General features: G+C 39.4%; 1 protein-coding gene across 16 annotated transcripts in view; it reads left to right on the forward strand.

Annotated features, from left to right (window-relative positions):
* The window catches only part of myo18ab (myosin XVIIIA b), a 299,468-nt gene that overhangs the window by 127,952 nt on the left and 148,506 nt on the right, over positions 1 to 23,010 (forward strand). For 5 of the 16 annotated variants that reach the window (XM_070857110.1, XM_070857122.1, XM_070857108.1 and 2 more), the window contains 8 exons: positions 6,031 to 6,153; positions 8,642 to 8,710; positions 11,277 to 11,364; positions 12,819 to 12,931; positions 15,226 to 15,402; positions 20,121 to 20,331; positions 21,829 to 21,971; positions 22,893 to 22,993. In XM_070857110.1, coding sequence (XP_070713211.1) covers positions 6,031 to 6,153; positions 8,642 to 8,710; positions 11,277 to 11,364; positions 12,819 to 12,931; positions 15,226 to 15,402; positions 20,121 to 20,331; positions 21,829 to 21,971; positions 22,893 to 22,993 — 1,025 coding nt within the window. Of the gene's footprint in view, positions 1 to 509; positions 603 to 3,526; positions 3,602 to 6,030; positions 6,154 to 8,641; positions 8,711 to 11,276; positions 11,365 to 12,818; positions 12,932 to 15,225; positions 15,403 to 20,120; positions 20,332 to 21,828; positions 21,972 to 22,892; positions 22,994 to 23,010 lie in introns of all 16 variants that reach the window. The other 11 variants (XM_070857116.1, XM_070857111.1, XM_070857117.1 and 8 more) reach the window with 7 other exon arrangements.

A 23,010-nucleotide genomic window follows, 5' to 3' on the forward strand; every position in this document is an offset into this window, starting at 1 on the left:
TATTGGCAAATAACCATTATGTGCTGTACACCCTAAGTTTGTTTAATTTGCTGTGGGAAAATGTGAATATGTTTATAGCAAAATTCAGAAAATTGTGGTTTGGTGAGAGGTAATCAAATTATTGATTGCAGTCACGTCTTATACAACACAACCTTGTTCATTAACCATTTATGCATGAGAAATAATTAAAATAACATAGTATTTACATTTGACATGATTTATTTTCTGATTGGAGCATAAAGCATGGAAATGTGAAAGTTCGAATTAGTACAGCTCTATTAGGAATAGCTTTGGAACCAATATGAGTGTTATTGTGCTAAACTATTATAATCTGTTTAATTTTTTGTTGTTGAAATAATTGTGATCGCCTAGTCGAGACTAAATCCAAATGTGATAATCTAGTAGAGACGGAGATTGAAGAGGAAACTTGAGGCATGGTTTAAGTTTCCAAATGATTAATCTACTATATTGTGTATGCACACGCTGTTTCCTGTTTGACTTATTTAAAGGAGACTGCACGTTCCAGTGTGCAACAAATACCAGATCAGGAAAAGTTGCCTTCACTTGTTGTTGAAGAATTTCCAGCAGATGTCATAAAGCAGGTGTGTGGCTGTGGAAAAAATAGTATATGATAATATTGGGGCAAAAAGGGAGCAATGATCAGCGGGCAGGCAATAAAATATATACTGTGAAAGTCATAGGTGGGTTGTGACTTTGTGTAAAGTTGCAATATGCCTGCATATTTATGCCCATATGTACATGCTATACTTTTTTGTTTTTCGACTTGCAGTAACCAATTTTTAACCACTTTTCCAATTGAGCAGTTTCATGCTTTTTTACTTGAGAAACGACGACTTGAGAATATAGTTCAAAGTACTTCCTGACCACCTGTTGTATAGAGGACATTTATGATCGCCCCATAAAATTCCACTGTCCTTGTTGACATCAGATTAGTCTAACTACATGATAGGCCACTCATTTTATGGGAATGCAAATTTTCCGAGCAGCACTGTGCTTTCTTGAGGTTGGGGACTTTAAAGCTGATATGATATGGTACTCCTGCTGTTTGTAATGGACCTATGTAATTGAGCAATGAGAAAATTACCAGATAATCTCTCTTTCGTGATGTTGGTTGAGGGGTAAATATTAGCCAAGCCACTGGGAGAACTCCTCTGCTCATCTTTGTAATAGTGCCGTGGAATCTTTTACGTCCACTTGAGATGTGTACGGGGCTTCGGTTTGACGTCTCATTCCATACAGTGCAGCGCTCTCAGTACTGCACTGGAGTGTCAGCATATATTTTATGCTCCAGTCTCTGGAATGGGACTTGTACCCACAATCTTCTAACTTGGAGGTGAGAGTACTACCACAGCCACGGGTGACCCATTAGACTGTCATTGAGGATATTGAACTCTCCCGAGACTTTGCTTTCTTTTTAATTTTAAGTTTTAATACCATTTTAAATTGATAACCGTCTGATCCTGTAAATTATTGGAATGTTAAAAAAAAAAATGTGATCTGCAGTAGAATTTATTTCCCCAAAACTTAAATCTTCCTGTGCCCACTTAATTAGATATCCTCTGATCTGTGATCATAAAGTGTTCGTGACATCATCCCTAATGGATATTAACTCTTTTCCTTTGGTATGCAATTAAATGATAAGCCAAAATGCAAGAAACCCAGAAATAAAAGCAACTGCTTTAAATTTAATTGATCAATGTTTTAACTTTAAAATCTGAAATGAAGTGAATTATTGACTAAACTGGTTGTTTTAGGAATGTTACTTCACCTACACAATCGAGGTCATAGGTATTTATTTGCTTGAGCTAAATGACATGTATTACCTTTTAAATGGGTTATTGAAATGAATATACATGAAATTTTAATATAATTCACCAAAAGACAGTTTTATTATAATTACGGTCCAATAAAAGATGAATATGAAGTATAAATGATTTTGTACAATGCTTTGTACAAGGGAAAGGTAAACTGTGTGGTTGACCTGTTTTGAGACCCATTTCAGCCTACATATTAGACTCTGCCGCGCTGTGAATCCTGCAGTGTAACGTCTCTCTCCCTCCCATATCCCCAAAATATCAGTGGCAGCTTGCAACAAAAAACATGTATTGGTTAAATAATTGTGTGCCAGTCATATTCTTATGGTTTAGCTGTGGCAGCTGTGGCTCAGTGGGTAGCACTCTCTCATCAGAGTCAGAAGGTTATGGGTTTAAGTCCCACTCCAGAAACTTGAGCACAAAAATCTAGGCTGACACTCCAGTGCAGTACTGAGGGAGTGCTGCAGTGTTGGAGGTGCCGTCTTTCGGATGAGACGTTAAACCGAGGCCCTGTCTGCTCTCTCAGGTGGACGTAAAAGATCCCTTAGCACTATTTCGAAGAAGAGCTGGGGAGTTATCCTTGGTGTCCTCGCCAATATGTATCCCTCAATCAACATAACAAAAACAGATTATCTGGTCATTATTACATTGCTGCTTGTGGGAGCTTGCTGAGCGCAAATTAGCTGCCGCGTGTCCTACATTACAACAGTGACTACACTCCAAAAGTACTTCATTGGCTGTAAAGGCACTTTGAGACGTTCGGTGGTCGTGAAAGGCGCTATATAAATGCAAATCTTTAATCCAAGTCTTTTAATGCTATGACTGGTGGGTGCCTAGTTCATGTGACTGGATTTTAAAGTTCGTTAGGCTACAATTATGACCAATACCATATAACTCTCCTGGAATCACTCGGGGAAATTCCAGTTAAAAATGTGATTCAGCAAGTATTCTAGTGTTCAAACTGAAAAAGTATAGTAGTTTTTCCCTGCTTTCTACCTTGCACTGCATTTCTCAGCCTAGATACCAAAGGGTCAATCAGATGAACCACTCAAACAAAATCCCTGCATAACTTTCAGCTCTGACTTTGGTACAAATTATATAAATACATTGTGACTTCTGGCTACTAGAATTTTATTTATGCTGTCTAATTTTTCTGTAGTATCTAGTCTTCATTTGTAAATGTTGAAAATATGTGGGAAATTACTGTACCTTTTAGTTATGCATTTTAATTATTTTATGTCGAAATTGACATTTCCAGATGTTTGACATGTTTCCAGATGTTTAGCATGAAAATGTTAGGTACCTCTTTTAATGAGGCGAAGAAGGTACAACATGTATAGTGAAAGTAGTAATAATGAATACAGCAAATGCAATTCGGAATTAATACTGGCCTGCTGGACTGAGGTAAAGTTACCAACCTTGATCACAATCTTCAGTGAACCAGTGAAAACGTTCTTGAAACTAGCGCATTGACTGACTACCACACGCAGAAAGCGTTTTTTGTGAGACTTTTTTAGTTTGCTTCTGACCTGTGTAAGCAATGCATGTATTTTAGGTTTAATGATCATGATGAACCAGTGGTTGCATTAATGTTAGATAATGCGGCCCCTACAAAAAAAAATTCAAGCCCAGTCTAAATAGATAAGAACCGGGAATCAGAAAATTAATGTTATTGGTCATGTGATCTTTAGGCCCAATGGACGCCACAACTACTGACCCACACAGATGAAGCTCAGCTGAGGCTGGAGAGAATCTTCAATACTTCAGTTAAAAAAAAAAATGTCATGCTTGAGTGTTGCTTATTTATGTTGGGCTGTTGGCACGTTTCTACCTGAAAACAGAATCCTGTCTGAACTTTGTGTCAGACATTTCATTTTAACCCCTTACTTTCATGCGGATGACCCAAATAATTAATTGTAGTAATCAGTCAGTGATGTGCTACAGCTAGATAGATATACAATCTAATTTTAAATAGTATTTCAAGAATGAAACTTGTTTAATTACGCAAGTGTCAAATATAATAATTGAAAGCAAGCTTAAACGATTGGTCCCATGTGTACAAACCTATCTGAAATAACTTTGCATGGTAAAACATTGCCTGTCGTCACAATTCAGAAAAAAAAATGGATCCATCCAAGATCATTCCTGTGGTACCCGATGGATGATGTAATGAATTTTCATTATAGTTGTCTTTCACTTAACTATAATTGTTGTTTTGAATCCTAACCACCTCCATGTTGAACCTAATGTTGAAAGAGAAATCTGTTTTCAAATTTATGATGTTGTGGACTAACTTTTTTGACTTCAGTAGTCAGGAGATCATGTAGTAGATTGACAATACTATATAATTTGTTTTCCCTGGGTAGTGGGGATGATAGGAAATGTATCTTCATTTGCAAAAATTTAATGTGTTAGTTCATAGAATCATACAGCACAGAAGGAGGCTATTCAGCCCATTATTCCTGTGCCGGCTCTATGAAAGAGCTATCCAAGAGCCTGCTCTTTCCACATAACCCTACATATGTAAAAGTACATATCCAATTCTCTTTTGAAAGTTACTATTGAATCTGCTTACTCCACCATTATAGGCAGTGTATTCCAGATTATAACAACTGCTGCGTAAAATAGTTTCTTGTTATTTTCCCTCTGGTCCTTTTGCCAAGCATCTTAAATATGTGTCCTCCAGTTGCTGATCCTCCTGCCAGTGGACTCTCATGCTAGAGGAAACAGTTTCTCCCAATATCCTTCATAGTTTACTATAATTTCTAGAAAGTATTTATTAAAAATATTACAGCATTTTTGTTTAGATTTTGATCTGGTGACGCTATCTGGCAACACTAATTTTGCATGTATTGAGAGTTTTACATTTGAATTTACTACAGGAATGTAAAGTATGCATTTATATCTTATTTTTGATTGGTTTGCAGTATTATCTTTCATTAACTTTTGTTATCTGTTTTAAAACTTTGGTATCATTGTTACATGCTTGCCAATGATACCAATTGGTTGCATGCTTATGCTATGATAAATACATAAGCTAATTATGGAGATTCTTTTCCATGACAGTACTGTAAAGACTAAAGTAACTAAATTGTTCATGTGTACACTTTTGAGCGTTCTGTAGTATTAATTCACCAAACTTCATCTCATTTTGATTTTTGTAATGAGAAATTTTATTCCATACATTTCTGCATTTTTAATGTAAATAGATTTTGAAATTTTAAGATTTCTGCAGTTTGTTGCACTAAACATAATCCACATTTTGTAAGTTGCAAAGTACAATCAGTACTTGAAGCTATGTCACAGATTGCAATTTTGAATATAGACCGTTGAAAATTTCAAGTCTTAAAAAGTTGTAAGAGTAAAGTTTTTTTTGCACACTTTTTATATTTGCTTTCGTTTTGTGCTGTAAATGGATACTCAAACTCTGGTTGTACATTTAATGAGTTTGCCAAGAATTCTGGTCCAATGACTTCTTGGAGAGAAGCTATGAGTGTAAACCATCAACCTCTGCCTAGCACATTCTAAGCAGTTCACAGATTCGATGTTAAAGTTTGTAATTTTCTATCATTGCTTTAGTTTGAGTAACACTTGGTTCTTTAAAACGCAGCAACATCATCAGGTATCATATAAAACAAAATTTAAGCATAGGCACCTTTCTCATCCATTAATACTCTGCATTATGCATGACGTAGCATGAGAATCCTGTCTGAAATATCTTGGTTCAATCTAAGTATTAAGATCTTGCAATCATAGTATTAGCATTCCCATTGTTTTTTAAAAAAAAAAAAGGTTTTTGAAAGCACGTAATTCGATTTAGCCTTCATGGCCCAAACAACTTCCTCTACAGTCTTTGAAAAAGCCTAGTTTAATCATATATTGTACTTTGCTGAAGTCTGCAAATTCTGATGCTGAATGTTACAGATTACAGTGAGAAGCTACAGAATTTATAGAACCAACCTCTATTGATGGCAAACTGAAGAAAAGGGAAAATCTAAATCTCGGGATTTTGGATGCTATGTCGCAAGACTGTAGTAGTCCCTAAGCAGTTGTTATAATAATAGTCATTATTACTTTGTGCTTTTTGGCTGTATATGTATGTGTGCAGTTATTTGCTTAATGACTTCATCTTTCTCTCTCCATTCTCATTTTTACATCTGGATCTTGTTTCTTTCACATTGCATTGCTGTCACAGCTGGAACCTGTGGTCCCATCTACCCAGAGCCTTGTTCCCTCTCAAGATTCCTCCGCTCGATCCAACGATCTCGCACAGGCAGGTGTCTGGGCTGGTGTCTGTGCCCGTGTGTCATGCTGGACTGTAAGGCTGCCTTCATGTCTATCCTATGGTGCATTTTCCCCACATCTCTGCTACAGCCCTTTGTTTGCCTTGCTTGTTTTTTTTTCCTACTAATGTGTTTCTCTAGTGGTTTACTGATATAGTGCAGAAAATTCCACCTAAAATTGGTAATCTGGTTTAAATTTGTTAAAGGTTGGGAAAGAAATGTGAGTTTCAAAATCTGAGAATTTTTATTTAATGATAATACTCCCAATCTTCATTAACGTACTATATTTTCATGTTACATTTTAGAATGTCTAATCAGTTGCATTTTGGGATGCTAATTCTTTTCACCCTTTTTGATCTTAGAGGCTTTACTGATTTAAAACCTACTACATACAGTAATATATTAAGTGTATTGTAACAAGACATTTGAAACTACAATTGTATCTTAATTTCAATTAAGCCACTGTTAAGTTTACTGAAGTGCTGGTCAACAGGCCCAAGGGCTTGCAAAGAGTGATGACATGTGTTTGACCAGCAAAGAAACTGTTGCATTTTACATATTAAAATTATCTGCACCAATGTTTTGAGGATAATTCAGTTTTGAAGTGTTGCCTGAACTGAAACATAGGCCCTTCCTGTCCTTTTCCCATCCTTACCCCTTCCTCCATCCTCGCACCTTCCTGCTCCATTCAATGCCATTTCCTGTTTGTTTAAATTGGGATTTAAAATATGGAAAAAAAAATAGAAAATTCCATGTTTTGGTGTACAAAATATTGCTGTTTGAAATTAAGCAACATAGACATTTGCTTTTATAATCAGGTCAGAATTTCTGTTTATATTTTTCTTTCAAATGAAGTTAATTACTGCAGCATGCTATGTAAAATGACCCTGTGTACATAACAAATTATACTTTATAATAGCATGAGTGATTCAAAGAAAATCACAATTCCACATTTACTGCCTGGTGAAATTGTTGATTATATATTGTATGCTCGCTTACAAGACTAGAACTTCACTGCGGGGGGGTTGAAAATAGAGGGAATGTAATTATTGATGTTGGATGATAATGTAGCTTACTTGTGGGAGAGTACATGTTTCTCCTATCTATTCTAGACTCTTCAGGGCCATTTGTCTTTTTGTAGTTCCTGATCTCTTGCGTCTCCCACTTCCTTCCCTCTGGCTCTCTATCTATGGCAATGCATGGAAAAGCATTCAAATCAAATTTCAAATTCTGAGGAAAGGAAAGGGATTGCCTTATTAGTGAGTTGCCTTGTATGCGAGTATATGTGCTGTACATTTTTGAACATTTATAGTTCCTGTCAAATATGGTGTGCCACTGCTTTTATATTAAGCCAAGACCTAGGCTAATGATGCTGGTTTCTGACCTGGGTTTTGCACAGTCGATTGCAACTCAAAAGTAAATTTGCTAGGATTTACTAAGATTGGCAGCTGGAAAGCCCTATTTTTAATGAATCCTGGCAAATTTACTTTTGGACTTTAGATAATCGCTGCAGATCAGAGCTGACTTCATTAGTATGGGGTCTCTTTTCAATCAGAAACCAACTTCTAAATCCTACTTAATGGAATTCACTAACTTAAAATTATATTCATTGAAGTCACTCCGCTATATATCATGCTTATAAAATGAACATTAAACATCTTCTAGATTTTTGTTTTAATTTGTTCTCCGGATGTGGGTGATGCTGGCAAGGCCACATTTATTACCCATCTCTGATACGGGCTTTGTAGTGATTGCTTGTAAAATTGAATGGCTTGGTGGGCCATTTCACAGGCATATTAAGAGTCAGCCACGTAGAATTGACTAGTCATGTGTAAACTATATGGGTAGGATGATAGATTCCTTTCTCTGAAGGGCATTAGTGAACCAGTGTGATTTGCACATGCTGTAAACCAAAAATAATTAACTACTAATATTAGCTATGCAATCTCTAAACCATTAAATGGAAACCACCAGAAATATTCAACAGTGCAATCAAAACATTAGACTTGATTCTTTTTCACATAATGATGTTTATGATGGGGGAAGGGGGCTGTTCAATTCCTGCTGAGAGTCCAGATTGAAAATGCTATAGAATTCTCTTAACTTCTTAAAAATGCCATCTTTAATAATTTTTGCTCGCATTTTAATTTTGAGTTTAGTTTTTGAAGTACCAGATGAAATTATAGTATTTGAGCATTTAAGGCTAAATTGCCGCCCCCGCCCCGCCCACCCCCGGCTTTTCTCCCTTTTGCTATCTGTTTTCCCATACCCTACTAAAGATGCTGAGGTATGGTGTCACTTCAGTATCCATTCATGTGAGTGAATATTGTGAAGTCATCAATATATGTGAGATGAAAATACCAAGGTGCCTAAAATGCTAAATGAAATTGTATGTGTCCTTAAGTCAGAAAAACATCTTGAATAGAGCACTATGAATAAGGCAGGTGAATGCCACAAAATAACGTTCTTTAAATCTTGGTTTGCCTTTCTTTGCTGTGCTTGGCTTATGCTGCTGCTATCCAGAATCAGCTGGAAGAGGTGCCAGCAGCGGCGCTACAGTCTTCCTCAGCATCTGCTTCTTCTCAGCCGCAGGTTGGCATTTAAATCTCAACACTAGTTTTGAGAAGTTAGTGTTTGTGAAGTACTTGTATGTTGTGTAACATTAAACCTGCCCTCCTTTTTACATTTTTATTTTGTTAAATATTTATGCTTGTTCAAATAATTAGATGCAAACATTGTTTGGTGTTTTGTAATCTGTCCCTTTTCGGGGTCTATCTTGTGTGTTGCTAATACAGAATTGATTTGGTAATTTTTGAACTTTTGCAATAGTGTTGGCGTTTACACTTGATGACGATCCATTTTTAATAGAATTCCACTAAAATCAGTCAATATTATATATTTTACAAAATGTTAACTCGATTAAAGATGTTATTGATTAAAATTGCAGTACTTTGTTTTAATTTCAGTGGTTTTTGCTTTTAATCTATTTGGCTTCTTGCATTAAATACAAATGAAGTAATAGGTAAAGAATTACAAGATAGCAACTGGTCATGAAAGTAAAGCTTGAGTAATTTAAAAATGTTATTTTAAACACTGAATGCAAGTTACTGCTGTACCTTTCTCTCTTGTATCTATTTTTACATAATACATTGACAATGAATAAACATTAGCAGTTTAGAATTTGTTACTTTGACGTGGTAGGTTTGCTGATGGTGTCAGAACATCATGCTGTATGTGACCTTTTTCAGCATATTGGCTGACAATAAACATTGATATAGCAGTTTATTAAGGGATTATGTTTCAGAAAAGTAATTTACAATGATTGTGAGCAAAACAAAATAGTTTCATTGTACTTTTGCAAAGGATTAGTTGATGTGAGCCTGACATTAAATATTTCAGATATAATTTTCAGAGGGTAAAGCCTAAGGAAAGAACATATTAATTACATAAGTTTCCAGATGTAGGGATGGATTACTTTAACTTAATCAGTGTTAATCCAAACGTAATGTAATATTTAAAGATTGGCACTTTGGATTCTTGTCATTTTAATGCCAACACTATTGATAAAGGATTTTTATTGCATCTGATACTATTTCAAATTAAAGTGGTTTTAAATCTTTGCTTTATGTTTTGTCCTTTTCTGGACTATGTGTTGTGATGGTAAAGGCTTACTAATTAATTTAACCCCAAGGTTGGAAGTTTGTCAAAACTAGTCATGCAATATATTTTCATCGGTATGCCATGTAAATCTAAATCTGGAGACAGCTGATATGTGGCTTTATAATGTGCATTTGAGTAACCATAATGTGGGTTGCAATTAGCCCATTTCTCACCCTTGAGGTTAGTGGTAGACCATTTCTGGTTTTGCTCATAAAATGGGTGTAGGGCCTAATAGACTGGTTATGTGGATTTCCAAAGCATTTTGACATTCTGCATGGATTAAGCTAAGTCTGTTTTATAATAGTTGACAGATCACATTCTCTTATGCAACAGAAATTCTTAGATTAGATGTTTCCAAACAAAGGCTTACAAAAGAACATTCTGCACTGTTAACCAGCTTGTGGGGAACTTTTGGCTGAGTTGCAAGATCAAGCCACTAGATCTGCAGCTTTGTATTGAGCTAACCTGGTGAGGGTTACTTACATAACACCTGCAGAGCTGTCGCTTGGATTGCCTTTGGCTGATAAATCCAGTATGCAATTTTGCAGATTTGTTCTGACTGTGTTTTCTCACGACTGAGAATCTTCTTCCTATGAACAACTGGGTCAGGCTTCTGCAATATTTGGTGATGTGAATGGAGAAGACGTTCCAAACCAAGTCTATGCTCCCTTTGGATCAGATTGTGTTATTATTTAATTCTGATTGGTGATCAAATTGACCTTTGCCTAAAGACTTTGCATTCACAAGATTGATAACTCGGGTTGTCCACTTTTATTAAATCCAAAACCAAACAGATAAAAGTTATAAATGGACATGGAAGCAATATAAGAGCTATTGGTAAAATCCTTCGATGTGTCTTTTTAACACATATTCAGTATTTTATTCTGCAGTTTCAATTGCATTATTACTCATCTTTTCTCTACTCAACATTTAAATTCTTATACTATGTGAACCATGACTACAGCTTGTCCAAATGCTCAGAACATCTCTGAATTTAAGTTCTGTGGTGCTATTTGATGCATATTCAATCCAATAACGTCGAAACTTCAACACTGTACAGATAACCATAATACCACGGCAAAGCAATAATAGACATTTTATTCAACCAATTCAAGTGTCTTTAATTTCTGCATCGGGTAATTAACATTTCAGCTACCTTGATATAATCCCCAAACGTATTTGCAGCTCAAATGTTAGTGATGTATTGCACCTTTGTCTTCTGAGAGGACTCATCAATGGAGTGATGGGGACATAAACCTAGCCAAATGGGGAAAAAAAAAGATGATTTGGCCAAAAACAAGATAGATGATAACCCAATAGATAGCCTTTTTTGAAAGTGTTTAATACAAAGATTTGTGTTCCATAAGAGAATATGTAACGTGAAGGTATTTTTTTTACTATGTGGTCTTGCAATTTTATAATGAATGATAAGCGGCCTATCCTTGTCTTATTCTCTTTCAAGTAATTTGACATTCCCTTTCCACTTTTCTAATTATAGTCGAAGACCGAGGAGCAGATTGCTGCAGAGCAAGCGTGGTATGAAGCAGACAAGGTGTGGCTGGTCCACAAAGATGGTTTTTCATTAGGTAATCCTAAATGACAATTTTTATTCATTATTGCATTGGCAGTAAATTTCCATTATTCTTGCAACTATATTTTATATATTGTACAACAACATATGCTCTAAACTATGTCTTGAATTGAGATGCTACTAGGATAAAATAAGCTCCTATTTTTAATGTTTTTGAGTCTCCATTAAAAACATTCTTGAGTTTCAATAGGAATGTGATCCTCGGGAATAATCAAGTATTTTATGAAAGGTATAGCCTTATATTTATAGAATTACTAGTCGATCTCAGTGATTTTTCACACGGAATTAAGCCCATTCATGTAAGCAGGGATAGAAAGTGGTTGCATAATTCACCAAAGTGGCAAAGGGAGATGAGAGAGGAGGGAGGGCTAGAAGGAATGGGTGGAGGAAAAGGAGGATGGGAGAATTGAGGGGGAATGGGTGCGAGAAGGAGAGGGGGAAAAGGAGGGGCACAAAGAATGCATGTTGTGCAGTAAACTTTGGCTCTGAGAGAAATTGTCTTGGTGTGGGAGTGATGAGGGTGGGGTGGGGGCTGGTTGGTATGGTACAGTGAGAATTCCTTCAAAGGTGGGAGTGGGGGTTCAGGCACAGAAAGCTAGCCAGCCAACCAGAGGAGCAGGATGTGGATGACTTGCTAAGGAAGGGCCATTCAGGTCATCCGGTAAGGGGACATCAAGGTATGGATAAATGCAACCAGTTGGGCATTCTGTACTGGGAAATGGAAATTGAGATCAGCAAGGGAGGAGAGGTGCTGAGGCATGGGATATCTAGTCAGCAGGGGAGGGGTTGCCACGGAAATGGAAAGCCAGTAGCAGGGGGTGGGGCGTGCTTTGGAAGGGGCATTCAATAGAATTGGGGAGTTGAGGTCTAGGAAGGCTAGCCAGCTGGGGAAATTGAAGGGCGCACCATATTTGAGTCTGCTTTTCTTCTGGGTAAACACCAAATGGTACATCCAGGATCTGGAAACTGAAGCTCCAAGCCTGTGGCCCACTGCTACAAGTTAATTCATCAAACAGTTTTAGCTAATTTTTTCAACTACTTTATTTTGCAATTATCTAATTTACACAACAGTATTTCTAATGGAGTAGATGGGCCATAGTTGCTGTTGTTGCTTACTAAATACCTCCACTGTTTTTATTGTCTTCGATTCACAAAATTCCTAGATTTATCGACATACAAAGCAGAAATTAGTGTATGTTTATAAATTAATATAAACCAGTTTGCCCAACTTTCTTCTACAACTCTAATCTCAAACTGATTTAGCAAACTGCAATTTATCAATTCTCAAAGAAATTAGAATTTTAGATGAAATTGTAATATCTGTGGAAATGGAAAGGCAGAAATGACAACTATTCATTTGAATTAGTAAGTATAAATGGTATAGAACTATGTTTTTGTACATTGCATACAATGTGTTTAATATTCTAAAGTAATCTATTGCTGTTGCAGCTGCTTATTTAAAGACCGATGCTGGAGCTTCCAACCTCCCAGAAGGTAAAGTGAAAATTAAACTGGATCATGATGGAACAATACTGGATGCAGATGAAGATGATGTGGAGAAGGCAAGTACAGGATATTTTTCCAATTGATTTCAAGAATTTTAACATTTTCTGTTGATATTCCAAAATGATTTTTAACACCTTCAGTGTATTGGTACCGCATTATTGTAACATTTTTGTGCTTCCCTTTGTGAGTAAATTGTTAAATCTACTGAATATACAGTAATCTTCAGTCTATATATCTATAAACAAACTGCAATTAAGATCTAAATAAAACAATGATTTTCAAACTCGGGTCCACAAATATTTGGAGGTCCACGAGGAGGCATTGTTAAATCTGAGTTTCTATGGGCTCAATTTTCCCCAAGCCCCTTTTCTGGCATATTGCCAGAGTTGCGCCGCTTATTTAGGTCCAGAAATGCACCAGAAAAACATGTCCAAACTTTCCCCGATATTTCTGCTGTAATCTGGACCCACGCAGTGTGGCCAGTCGCCTCGGGGGGTGGAGCCTGCGGTCTGCGCGGAAAAAAAAACTTAGGTTCTTGACATCGCTGAAATGGCCGCGCATGTGCAGTAGAGTCCTCTCCTCTCCTGCCCCTCCCCGCCCCCCCCCTTGAGTCTTGTGACTCTCTCCCTTCCTCCCTCCCCAGGCACCAAGCCTTCAGATCGGCTCTCTCTGACCCTCCCCGGTCCCCGAGTGAGGTGCCTTTCTGGTCTGTTGTGGCCCCCGAGTGCGTGCCTTCCCGGTCCGCTGTGGCCCCCGAGTGCGTGCCGGTCCCGGTCCGCTGTGGCCCCCGAGTGCGTGCCGGTCCCTGTCCGCTGTGGCCCCCGAGTGCGTGCCTTCCCGGTCCGCTGTGGCCCCCGAGTGCGTGCCGGTCCCTGTCCGCTGTGGCCCCCGAGTGAGGTGCCTTTCTGGTCTGTTGTGGCCCCCAAGTGCGTGCCGGTCCCGGTCCGCTGTGGCCCCCGAGTGCGTCCCGGTCCTGGTCCGCTGTGGCCCCCGAGTGCGTGCCGGTGCCGGTCCCGGTCCGCTGTGGCCCCCGAGTGCGTGCCGGTGCCGGTCCCGGTCCGCTGTGGCCCCCGAGTGCGTGCCGGTCCCGGTCCGCTGTGGCCCCCGAGTGCGTGCCTTCCCCGTCCGCTGTGGCCCCCGAGTGCGTGCCGGTCCCGGTCCGCTGTGGCCCCCGAGTGCGTGCCGGTCCCGGTCCGCTGTGGCCCCCGAGTGCGTGCCTTCCCGGTCCGCTGTGGCCCCCGAGTGAGTGCCTTCTCGGTCCGCTGTGGCCCCCGAGTGAGTGCCGGTCCCGGTCCGCTGTGGCCCCCGAGTGCGTGCCTTCCCGGTCCGCTGTGGCCCCCGAGTGCGTGCCTTCCCGGTCCGCTGTGGCCCCCGAGTGAGTGCCGGTCCCGGTCAGCTGTGGCCCCCGAGTGAGTGCAAGTCAGTTTGCTCCCTCCCCCACTGAGCCTCTCCAGTCCCGAGTGAGTGCCGGTCCAGGTCCACTCCGCATCCCGCCCCTAGCTTAGGCCGGATGGCCTCCGATTTACTTACCTGCGGCGATTTCTTTAACTCTCCAAGGGTTTTCTCAAGAGGCCACATATGCTGGCCTAAGCAGAAATGGAGTAGCTACCAGCTGGCCAAAGTTCACTAAATGGCCAGAATTGGCATAGGTGGCTGGTTACACCCCCTTTGGATGAAAAAAAAACTTACCTAAAAAAAAACATAACAATGAGTTGCGCTGGTGAAAATTGATTGGAGAAACTGCAGATTTTTAAGTTAGGTCAGAAAAAGCAGCCTGCTTAAAAAAAAATGGTGCAAATCACTGGGGAAAATTGAGCCCATTGAGTGTACCTGTAAATCAGTATTTGAAATACAATTCTTCTGATACCAATAGAGATTTTCTGCCGTAATAGCGTTGTCTGTCTACAGGAACCTTATCCCTCATCAACCCACTGAATAGTTTTAGCTGGGTTAAGGTCCAGGAGTACTCCTGTGCACACTTTGCTGGGCTGGGGGTGGGGGGTGGGGGTCCTCTGCCAACCTGCACCTAAGCTCTCTGGTCTTATTTAAGTAGGGTGAGCCCTAGCAGGCAAATAGAAATACTACATGCCAATTTCTCAATAGCCTAGTTTGGAGACTTAAGTATGGCGATGAGTCACCTTGCTTTTAACTTACTCCTTATGAGGAAAGGGAAAGCTTTACTCTGTGCTTCCCCAAGGACATAATCAAGGTGGAAGCATGCTAATTTGCCACTGAAAATCCTCTTTTGTCCACTCTCTAGGCCCAGCTCCACTGCCATGCTTTTATTTTTTTTAAAATCTAAATAAAGGTTTGTTTTCTTTGCCTACATACTTCTTGTTACATTTAACAGGCGAATCCACCAACCTATGACCGAGTGGAAGATCTTGCATCCTTGTTGTATCTTAATGAATCCAGTGTTCTGCACACATTACGCCAACGTTATGGAGGTAACCTAATCCACACGTATGCGGGGTCAAATATGATAGTGGTGAATCCCCTCAGCTCGCCGTCAATGTATTCTGAGAAGGTATGTTTTTAGAATGTTCCTGTGGGATGTTCTTTAATTTATTGTGGACTATTGAATTGCAGCATCACACTGATTACAGAGGCACCTTCAGTTAATTTCAATTATTCTAGCTTGGGTATAAAATACTATACATACTTAATATGTGGAGAATATTGTCCAAACACTACATGAAAGTCGTACAGTGTACTGTACTACTGTTAATTCAAAGTTGTATTTTTCTTTCAAAAATGTCAACTTACTGAATTAAGCAACTTAAATAAAATTACAAGGTATTTTTTGCTGGACAAAAAATTAATCAGCAATTACACAACTTTGAATTCGGAATACTATATTGTATTTGCATAAAAGTACAAATAACCCTTGAACATTAAGTAAGCCATCTAATTGTTCACTTGGAAATGATTAGTTCTAGCTTAAAAAACCCTTTACATTTGCTTCATGGGTTCTTAGCTTAAGAATTCATAGCAACACATTGCTATTAAGAACTAGTTGGTTTATTAGCAAAAGGTTTAACAATCACACTATACATTACCAGTTCATCCACCAGGCTCACAACCACCTACCTCATTGTGGATCCCCTGAATCCAACTGGCTGGGGTTTTATTGAGTCTTGTGAACATAGAAACATAAAAAATAGGTGCAGGAGTAGGCCATTCAGCCCTTCGAGCCTGCACCACCATTCAATAAGATCATGGCTGATTATTCACCTCAGTACCCCTTTCCTGCTTTCTCTCCATACCCCTTGATCCCTTTAGCCGAAAGGGCCATATCTAACTCCCTCTTGAAATATATCCAATGGACTGGCATCAACAACACTCTGCGGCAGGGAATTCCACAGGTTAACAACTCTGAGTGAAGAAGTTTCTCCTCATCTCAGTCCTAAATGGTCTGCCCCTTATCCTTAGACTATGTCCCCTGGTTCTGAACTTCCCCAACATTGGGAACATTCTTCCTGCATCTAACCTGTCCAGTCCCGTCAGAATTTTATGTTTCTATGAGATACCTTCTCATCCTTCTAAACTCCAGTGAATACAGGCCCAGTCTCTCCTCATATGTCAGTCCTGCCATCCTGGGCATCAGTCTGGTGAACCAGTCTGTACTCCCTCAATAGCAAGAATGTCCTTCCTCAGATTAGGAGACCAAAACTGAACACAATATTCCAGGTGAGGCCTCACTAAGGCCCTGTACAACTGCAGTAAGACCTCCCTGCTCCTATACTCAAATCCCCTAGCTATGAAGGCCAATATACCATTTGCCGCCTTCACCGCCTGTTGTACCTGCATGCCAACCTTCAATGACTGATGAACCATTGACACCCAGGTCTCGTTGTACCTCCCCTTTTCCTAATCTGCCCCCATTCAGATAATATTCTGCCTTCGTGTTTTTGCCACCAAAGTGGATAACCTCACATTTATCTACATTATACTGCATCTGTCATGCATTTGCCCACTCTCCTAACCTGTCCAAGTCACCCTGCAGCCTTTTAGCGTGCTCCTCACAGCTCACACTGCTACCCAGTTTAGTGTCATCTGCAAACTTGGAGATATTACACTCAATTCCCTCATCCAAATCATTAATGTATATTGTAAATAGCTGGGGTCCCAGCACTGAGCCCTGTGGCACCCCACTAGTCATTGCCTGCCATTCTGAAAAGGACCCGTTTATCCTGACTCTGCTTCCTGTCTGCCAACCAGTTCTCTATCCACGTCAGTACATTACCCCCAATGCCATGTGCTTTAATTTTGCACACCAATCTCTTGTGTGGGACCTTGTTAAAAGCCTTTTGAAAGTCCAAATCTACCACATCCACTGGTTTTCCCTTGCACTCCAGGATATCCTCTTCCACCGCATTGCTACCAGTTTGGTTAGCCCAATCAATATGTAGATTAAAATCGCCCATGATAACTGCTGTACCTTTATTGCATGCATCCCTAACTTCTTGTTTGATGCTGTCCCCAACCTCTCTACTACTGTTTGGTGGTCTGTATACAACTCCTACTAGCATTTTCTGCCTTTTGGTATTCTGTAGCTCCACCCATACCAATTCCACATCATCCAAGCTAATGTCCTTCCTTACTATTGCATTAATTTCCTCTTTTTTTTTTTAACCAGCAACGCCACCCCACCTAACAAGTTGTTTAACAGCTGGTGATTCAATTCTTCATTTAGCTGTCATATCGTCACTGCTGTTGAAATAGGGCAGCTCAGATCCTTGCTTTGGCAGTAAAATATACTTGCGTTGCTTTAGTTACCAACATAAATGAGGTTACAAATACTATTCCATTAATTTTATAAAGAGAAGGCCGAGAAAACATTTGTGAGCCTTCCCATAGTATCTTGTCAGTTTCTCAAATAAAAAATGTAAACTTAGGTGTGTAGGTTATTTGTGAATCCCCAAATGTTGCTTACATATTGGTGCACTTGCAACTATGGAATCCTTCTTTATCTATATTGAGAATATTACGACTCCTGAAACTTACGAGAATGCTGGACATTGAATTGAGCGGGGAAGTGCCTCCAATCTGCAAATAAAATGCTCACGTACCTGGTAGTCTAGGAGGTATGGAGATTCAAAAGCACAATTTCTAAATTTGTGGATGATATCAAATTGGGGAGGGAAAGTCAATACTGAGGAGGACTGCGATAAAATTACAAGAGGACATTAATAAACTTGCAGAATGGGTATCTAATTGGGAAATGAAGTTCAACAGAGATAAATGTGAGGTATTACATTTTGGTAGGAAGATTAAGGAGGTCACTTATTACTTGGAGCGTGTGATTCTAGGTGGGGTAGAGGAACAAAGGATCTGAGTACAAATACACATCACAAAGTTGTGACATAGATTAGCAAGGCCATAAAAATAGCAAACCTAGCACTAGAGTTTATTTCTAGAAGAGTACTGTGTACATTTCTGGTCGCCATATTATAAAAAGGATATAGAGGCACTGGAGAGGGTGCAGAGAAGATTTACAAAAATGATATCAGAAAAGCGAGGGTATATATATTAGGAAAGGATGAACAGGCTGGGTCTCTTCTCGGAAAAAAAATAAGGGTGAGGGGTGACCTAATAGAGGTCTTTAAAATTATGACAGGTTTTGATAGAGTGGATACAGAGAGAATGTTTCCATTTGTGGAGAAGAGCATAACTAGAGACCATCAATTTAAGAAAGTCGCCAAGAAATCCAATAGGGAATGCAGAGGAAACTTCTTTACCCAAAGAGTGGAGAGAATGTGGAACTCGCTGCCACAGGAAGTGGTTGAAACATTTAGTACAGATGCATTTGAGGGGAGGCTAGACAAGCATATGAGGGAAAAGGGGATAGAGGGTTATGCTGGTAGCTTTAGATGAGAAAAGATGGGAGGAGGCTCGAGTGGAGCATAAACGGCAGCATAGACCGTGTTGGGCCAAATGGCTTATCTTTGTGTCATATAGGCCTCTACGGGAAGGCGTGGGCAGAAGCGCACATATCTCGGCCGCACGCGGTTCGCAAGCACCCATGGGATCACATGGGCTGGCCCAATAAATGACAGAAGGGTATCCCCATTTATGCTTATGGGGGATTCCATATGTATGGAAATCCCCATTAGTGTGAACGGGAATCCGCCCCCCCAAATACCTCTACACTTCAACTAAATAAAACAAACCATCACATATTTAAAATGAATTAAAATGGCATTGAATTAAATATTTCAAACAAATTTCACAGCTTTTTAAATGTATAAATTATTGATAACATTTTATTTCTCTTTTTTAAAAGTCTTGCTTAATCAGGTCCCACAGACTCCTCATTTTGGGTTTCTGTTATTCATTTACAGGCGTAAGAATTTCACGGGCATGCGCTGATCAGAAGTTAGGCAAATAGTCAAACTCTGCGCCAGCAGATGCCCTTTTCTCGGGGGTGCATGCGATCTGTCAAGAGAATTCTTGACATCGCAAGTTCCAGGTTTTAGTGCATGCCTAAACTCGGAACTTGCACGACCACTATGAGCGTGTGCGCACCCTTAAGGGCCACACATTACGGCCCATTGACTTGTAAAGAGGGCAAGAACGTTTGCAAATACATTTTCTCTTCAGAATGATCTAAAATTATTGGCACTGTTAAGTTGGGTGCCACAGTTTGTTGCATGTTACTTTAGAAAGCATCCAATGGCAACACACAAGCTTGATTTAGGAATAATAAATTGCACAGAAGTTTCTAACTTTTACTTAAAGGAGAAGGAAAGACCTATGCTTAGGATTTCTTTCTCTCCCCGTCCTTGCCCTAAGATCTGATTGGAGAAGAGTAAATATCGGACTAATGTGTATGGTGCTTAATCAAGACCAGCAGACCTCTCATTTTGGGTCTGTTACTCATATACTCCAAGATCTGTGTTATCAAAAGAGCACATGTGTTCTGTAGTGTTTTATTAACTTTAATGAAGGCTAGGCTTTCAGACTGGCTTTAGAGAGCTATCAGATCCTCACTTGGGCAGTGTGACTTAAGCTGAAACCACTTTGATTAGATTGTGTTCTGTGTAAGAAACTGACAGGTACAGGATCATAAATAGATTTGTCATTATCCCTTTAAAATTACCTTGAAATTTAATTTTATTTCATATTAAATAGCTGTGTGAAATTCTATCCACGTAAATGCAGCAAACACATCCATGTTTTTCTTGTTAAAACCACTTTTGCAATTTGTAATCTGTACAAAAGCTGATTGTGTTCATGTTTTAGGTTATGCACATGTTTAAGGGGTGTCGCAAAGAAGATACCTCTCCACATGTGTATGCTATTGCACAAGCTGCCTACCGAAATTTGCTGACTACCAGGCAGGACCAATCCATTGTTCTTTTGGGAAGAAGTGGCAGTGGGAAAACTACAAACAGTCAACACCTTGTTCAGTATCTGGTCACAATTGCTGGGAGCACAGGAAAAATCGTGACTGGTAGGGGAAAAACTAATTTGCAAATGTTTGATCTTTATTATGCCTAAAGCCTGATATTGCTTAATGTTATAACATTGGTAATATAAATCCACCGGAGCCTTGTTTCTGATTATATGAAGCCCCATGTGACCAAAATTCCTTTTTTACCCATCCTTTTTGTATTTAAAAAAAAAGGGGTAAAGCAAATCCATGTGCCTACAGATATTAGTGTTGCATCAATACCATGTCAAATAATGAAATTGATCATTAGGAGTAAAATTCACAATTACCTGTTGATAACCTATAAACAGCCAATGTTAATATAGAAGGAGATCATGCTATATCTGATCAACCCCCTTGACTTCTCTTGCCTCTGAGTCAGAAAGTCATGGGTTTAAGTCCCATTCCAGATACTCAAGCATATAATCCAGGCTGATGCTTCAGTGCAGTTGGAGGTTCTGTCTTTCAGATGAGACATTTAACCAATTTCCATCTGCCCTCTTGGATAGACATAAAAGATCCCTTGGAAGTATTCAAAGACAACCATCGATTTCTCCCTGTCGTTTGGCCAACATTTATCCCCCAATCAATATCAGTAAAAACAGATTATCTGGTTATTTGTCTTACTGTTGTTGTGGACCTTATTGTCTGCAAATTGGCTACATTACAGTGAACTTCTTTGGAATGTCTTGAAGATATGAAAGATCCCATAAAACACCAGTTCTTTCTTTCGATACTAAGTTGTATAGACAAGGTAGATTCTGAACTCTACTACAAAGTGAACAGTCTAAGTGCAAAAGGATATGGGTTCACATTAATAAAAAGAAAAATTAGCACTGATGTCAGGAAGTTATTCACACAATAAGTGGTCAACGTGTGCAGTGGACTTCCGGGTAGTGCAGTGGATGCAAATACCGTAGAATTATTTAAGAAACAATTAGATGCCATAATAGGCAAAGTAGGGTTTTAATGCAAATCACTTTCCTCATCTGTATATTGAATGTGATCAATTCAGTGAATTATTTACCTTCCCATGGAAACTTACCATTTTGCACCTTCAGTGAGACCTCCCACTGGTCTAACAGCACACAGGCAGTCTGCTTGTATCCTTTATTGACTCCATACATTCATGTGGAACTTAGCACTTGAGAGTGACCGGCAGGCTGATGCCAGCTGGTTAATGCTACGTACTCGATCAGTTCTTATGTTTCCCTGCCTTGGATGACTCTGAATTGGTATACATGCTCTTCAAATCATTCACTTGTATGTTAATGCATCAAGGTATTTCAATATGCATGAAAGCCTTGTTCAAAAGTTGCATAATAGCAGCAGTGCTAGGTGTGAAAGGAGACCAGAAATACTGAATTTCTTTAGGACAGGAATTATTCACTGAACTGAAGCTATATCCTGCCTGGTAGCAAATGTATTCACATCATTTTATTATGTTACATTGAAAGTATTCTTCCTTTTTAAACTTCCATTGACCAGTGTCTTTCTGTTATATTTTTTGACGTATAGTGGAGAAATGGCAGGCTGTGTATTCTGTTTTGGAAGCCTTTGGGAATAGCACTACTAGTATGAACAGCAATGCCACACGTTTTTCGCAGATTGTCTCACTTGACTTTGATCAGGCTGGTCAGGTGGCTTCAGCTTCTATACAGGTAAGAAATATATTACCTTTCTGTCCTTTGGTTGCCATGTGGAAAAAATATTAGAACCTGTAAATATTGATTGGCCCATGTTTTTAAATATGTACCTCATTTGTTCCATTGCAAAGTTCGCCAGTAGACATTGCGGCAGCTGTGAAACTAAGTTTTCAGAGTACCGTATATAAGAAAACTAGTCTGTCCTTGCATCCTTCACCTGCCATGAACTCAATGGATCCAAGGTGCAGCCATTCACATCCTGTCCTGCACTAGATCCACTTGTCCATCACCCCTCTCCTTACTGATGGCTCCCCGTCTCCCGTGCATTAAAGTTAAAATCCCTCCATGGCATCACCCTTTTTGGTCTCGACAATCCCCTCCAACCCATTTCCCCTCCTACACCCTTTAGTGATCTAATTCTGGCCTTTTATGCATTCCCCTCTCCCTTCACTCCAATATTCATGGCAGACCCTTCTCTGGAACTCTATCTGTATCCCTTCGTGCCTTTTTAAAAAAAATCAATCTTTTGATCACTGCTCTTAATCTCTTCTATGGCATGGTTCCATTTCCTTGTTTGTTCCTTTCTTTTCCTGTTTTTCTTCCCACCCTGCTCTACAAAGCATAAGAAGTGCTAACTAATTGTGTTTCTGCCTTAAAGCATAATAATGCTCTTTTGAATTCAGAATAAAGAGAAGTATACTTGATTTACACAATTGGGTACATTTTGCAAGATTCCGTTGTTTGCACGGACCTTCATTAATAGCCTTAACTCCAGTCTGTGCTCATGTCTAACGAGGCTTCCAGATTTGTCTCAATGTACCCTAGAAAGATGGATACGCTCTGTCGATTTAGGTTAATGGTATTGGCTTGATTCAATAAAACTGTTTTATAATATTTATGAAGTGCAAATACTTTACGTAGTTTTCTCTTTTACAGACTATGCTTTTGGAGAAACTCAGGGTGTCTAGGCGTCCAGGGAGTGAGGGTACATTCAATGTGTTCTACTACCTGATGGCTGGTGCTGACAATACTCTCAGGTACAATAATGCTTTAA

The sequence above is a fragment of the Pristiophorus japonicus genome, chromosome 16, assembly GCF_044704955.1.
Source record: "Pristiophorus japonicus isolate sPriJap1 chromosome 16, sPriJap1.hap1, whole genome shotgun sequence".
NCBI classification, from domain to species: Eukaryota; Metazoa; Chordata; class Chondrichthyes; family Pristiophoridae; genus Pristiophorus; species Pristiophorus japonicus.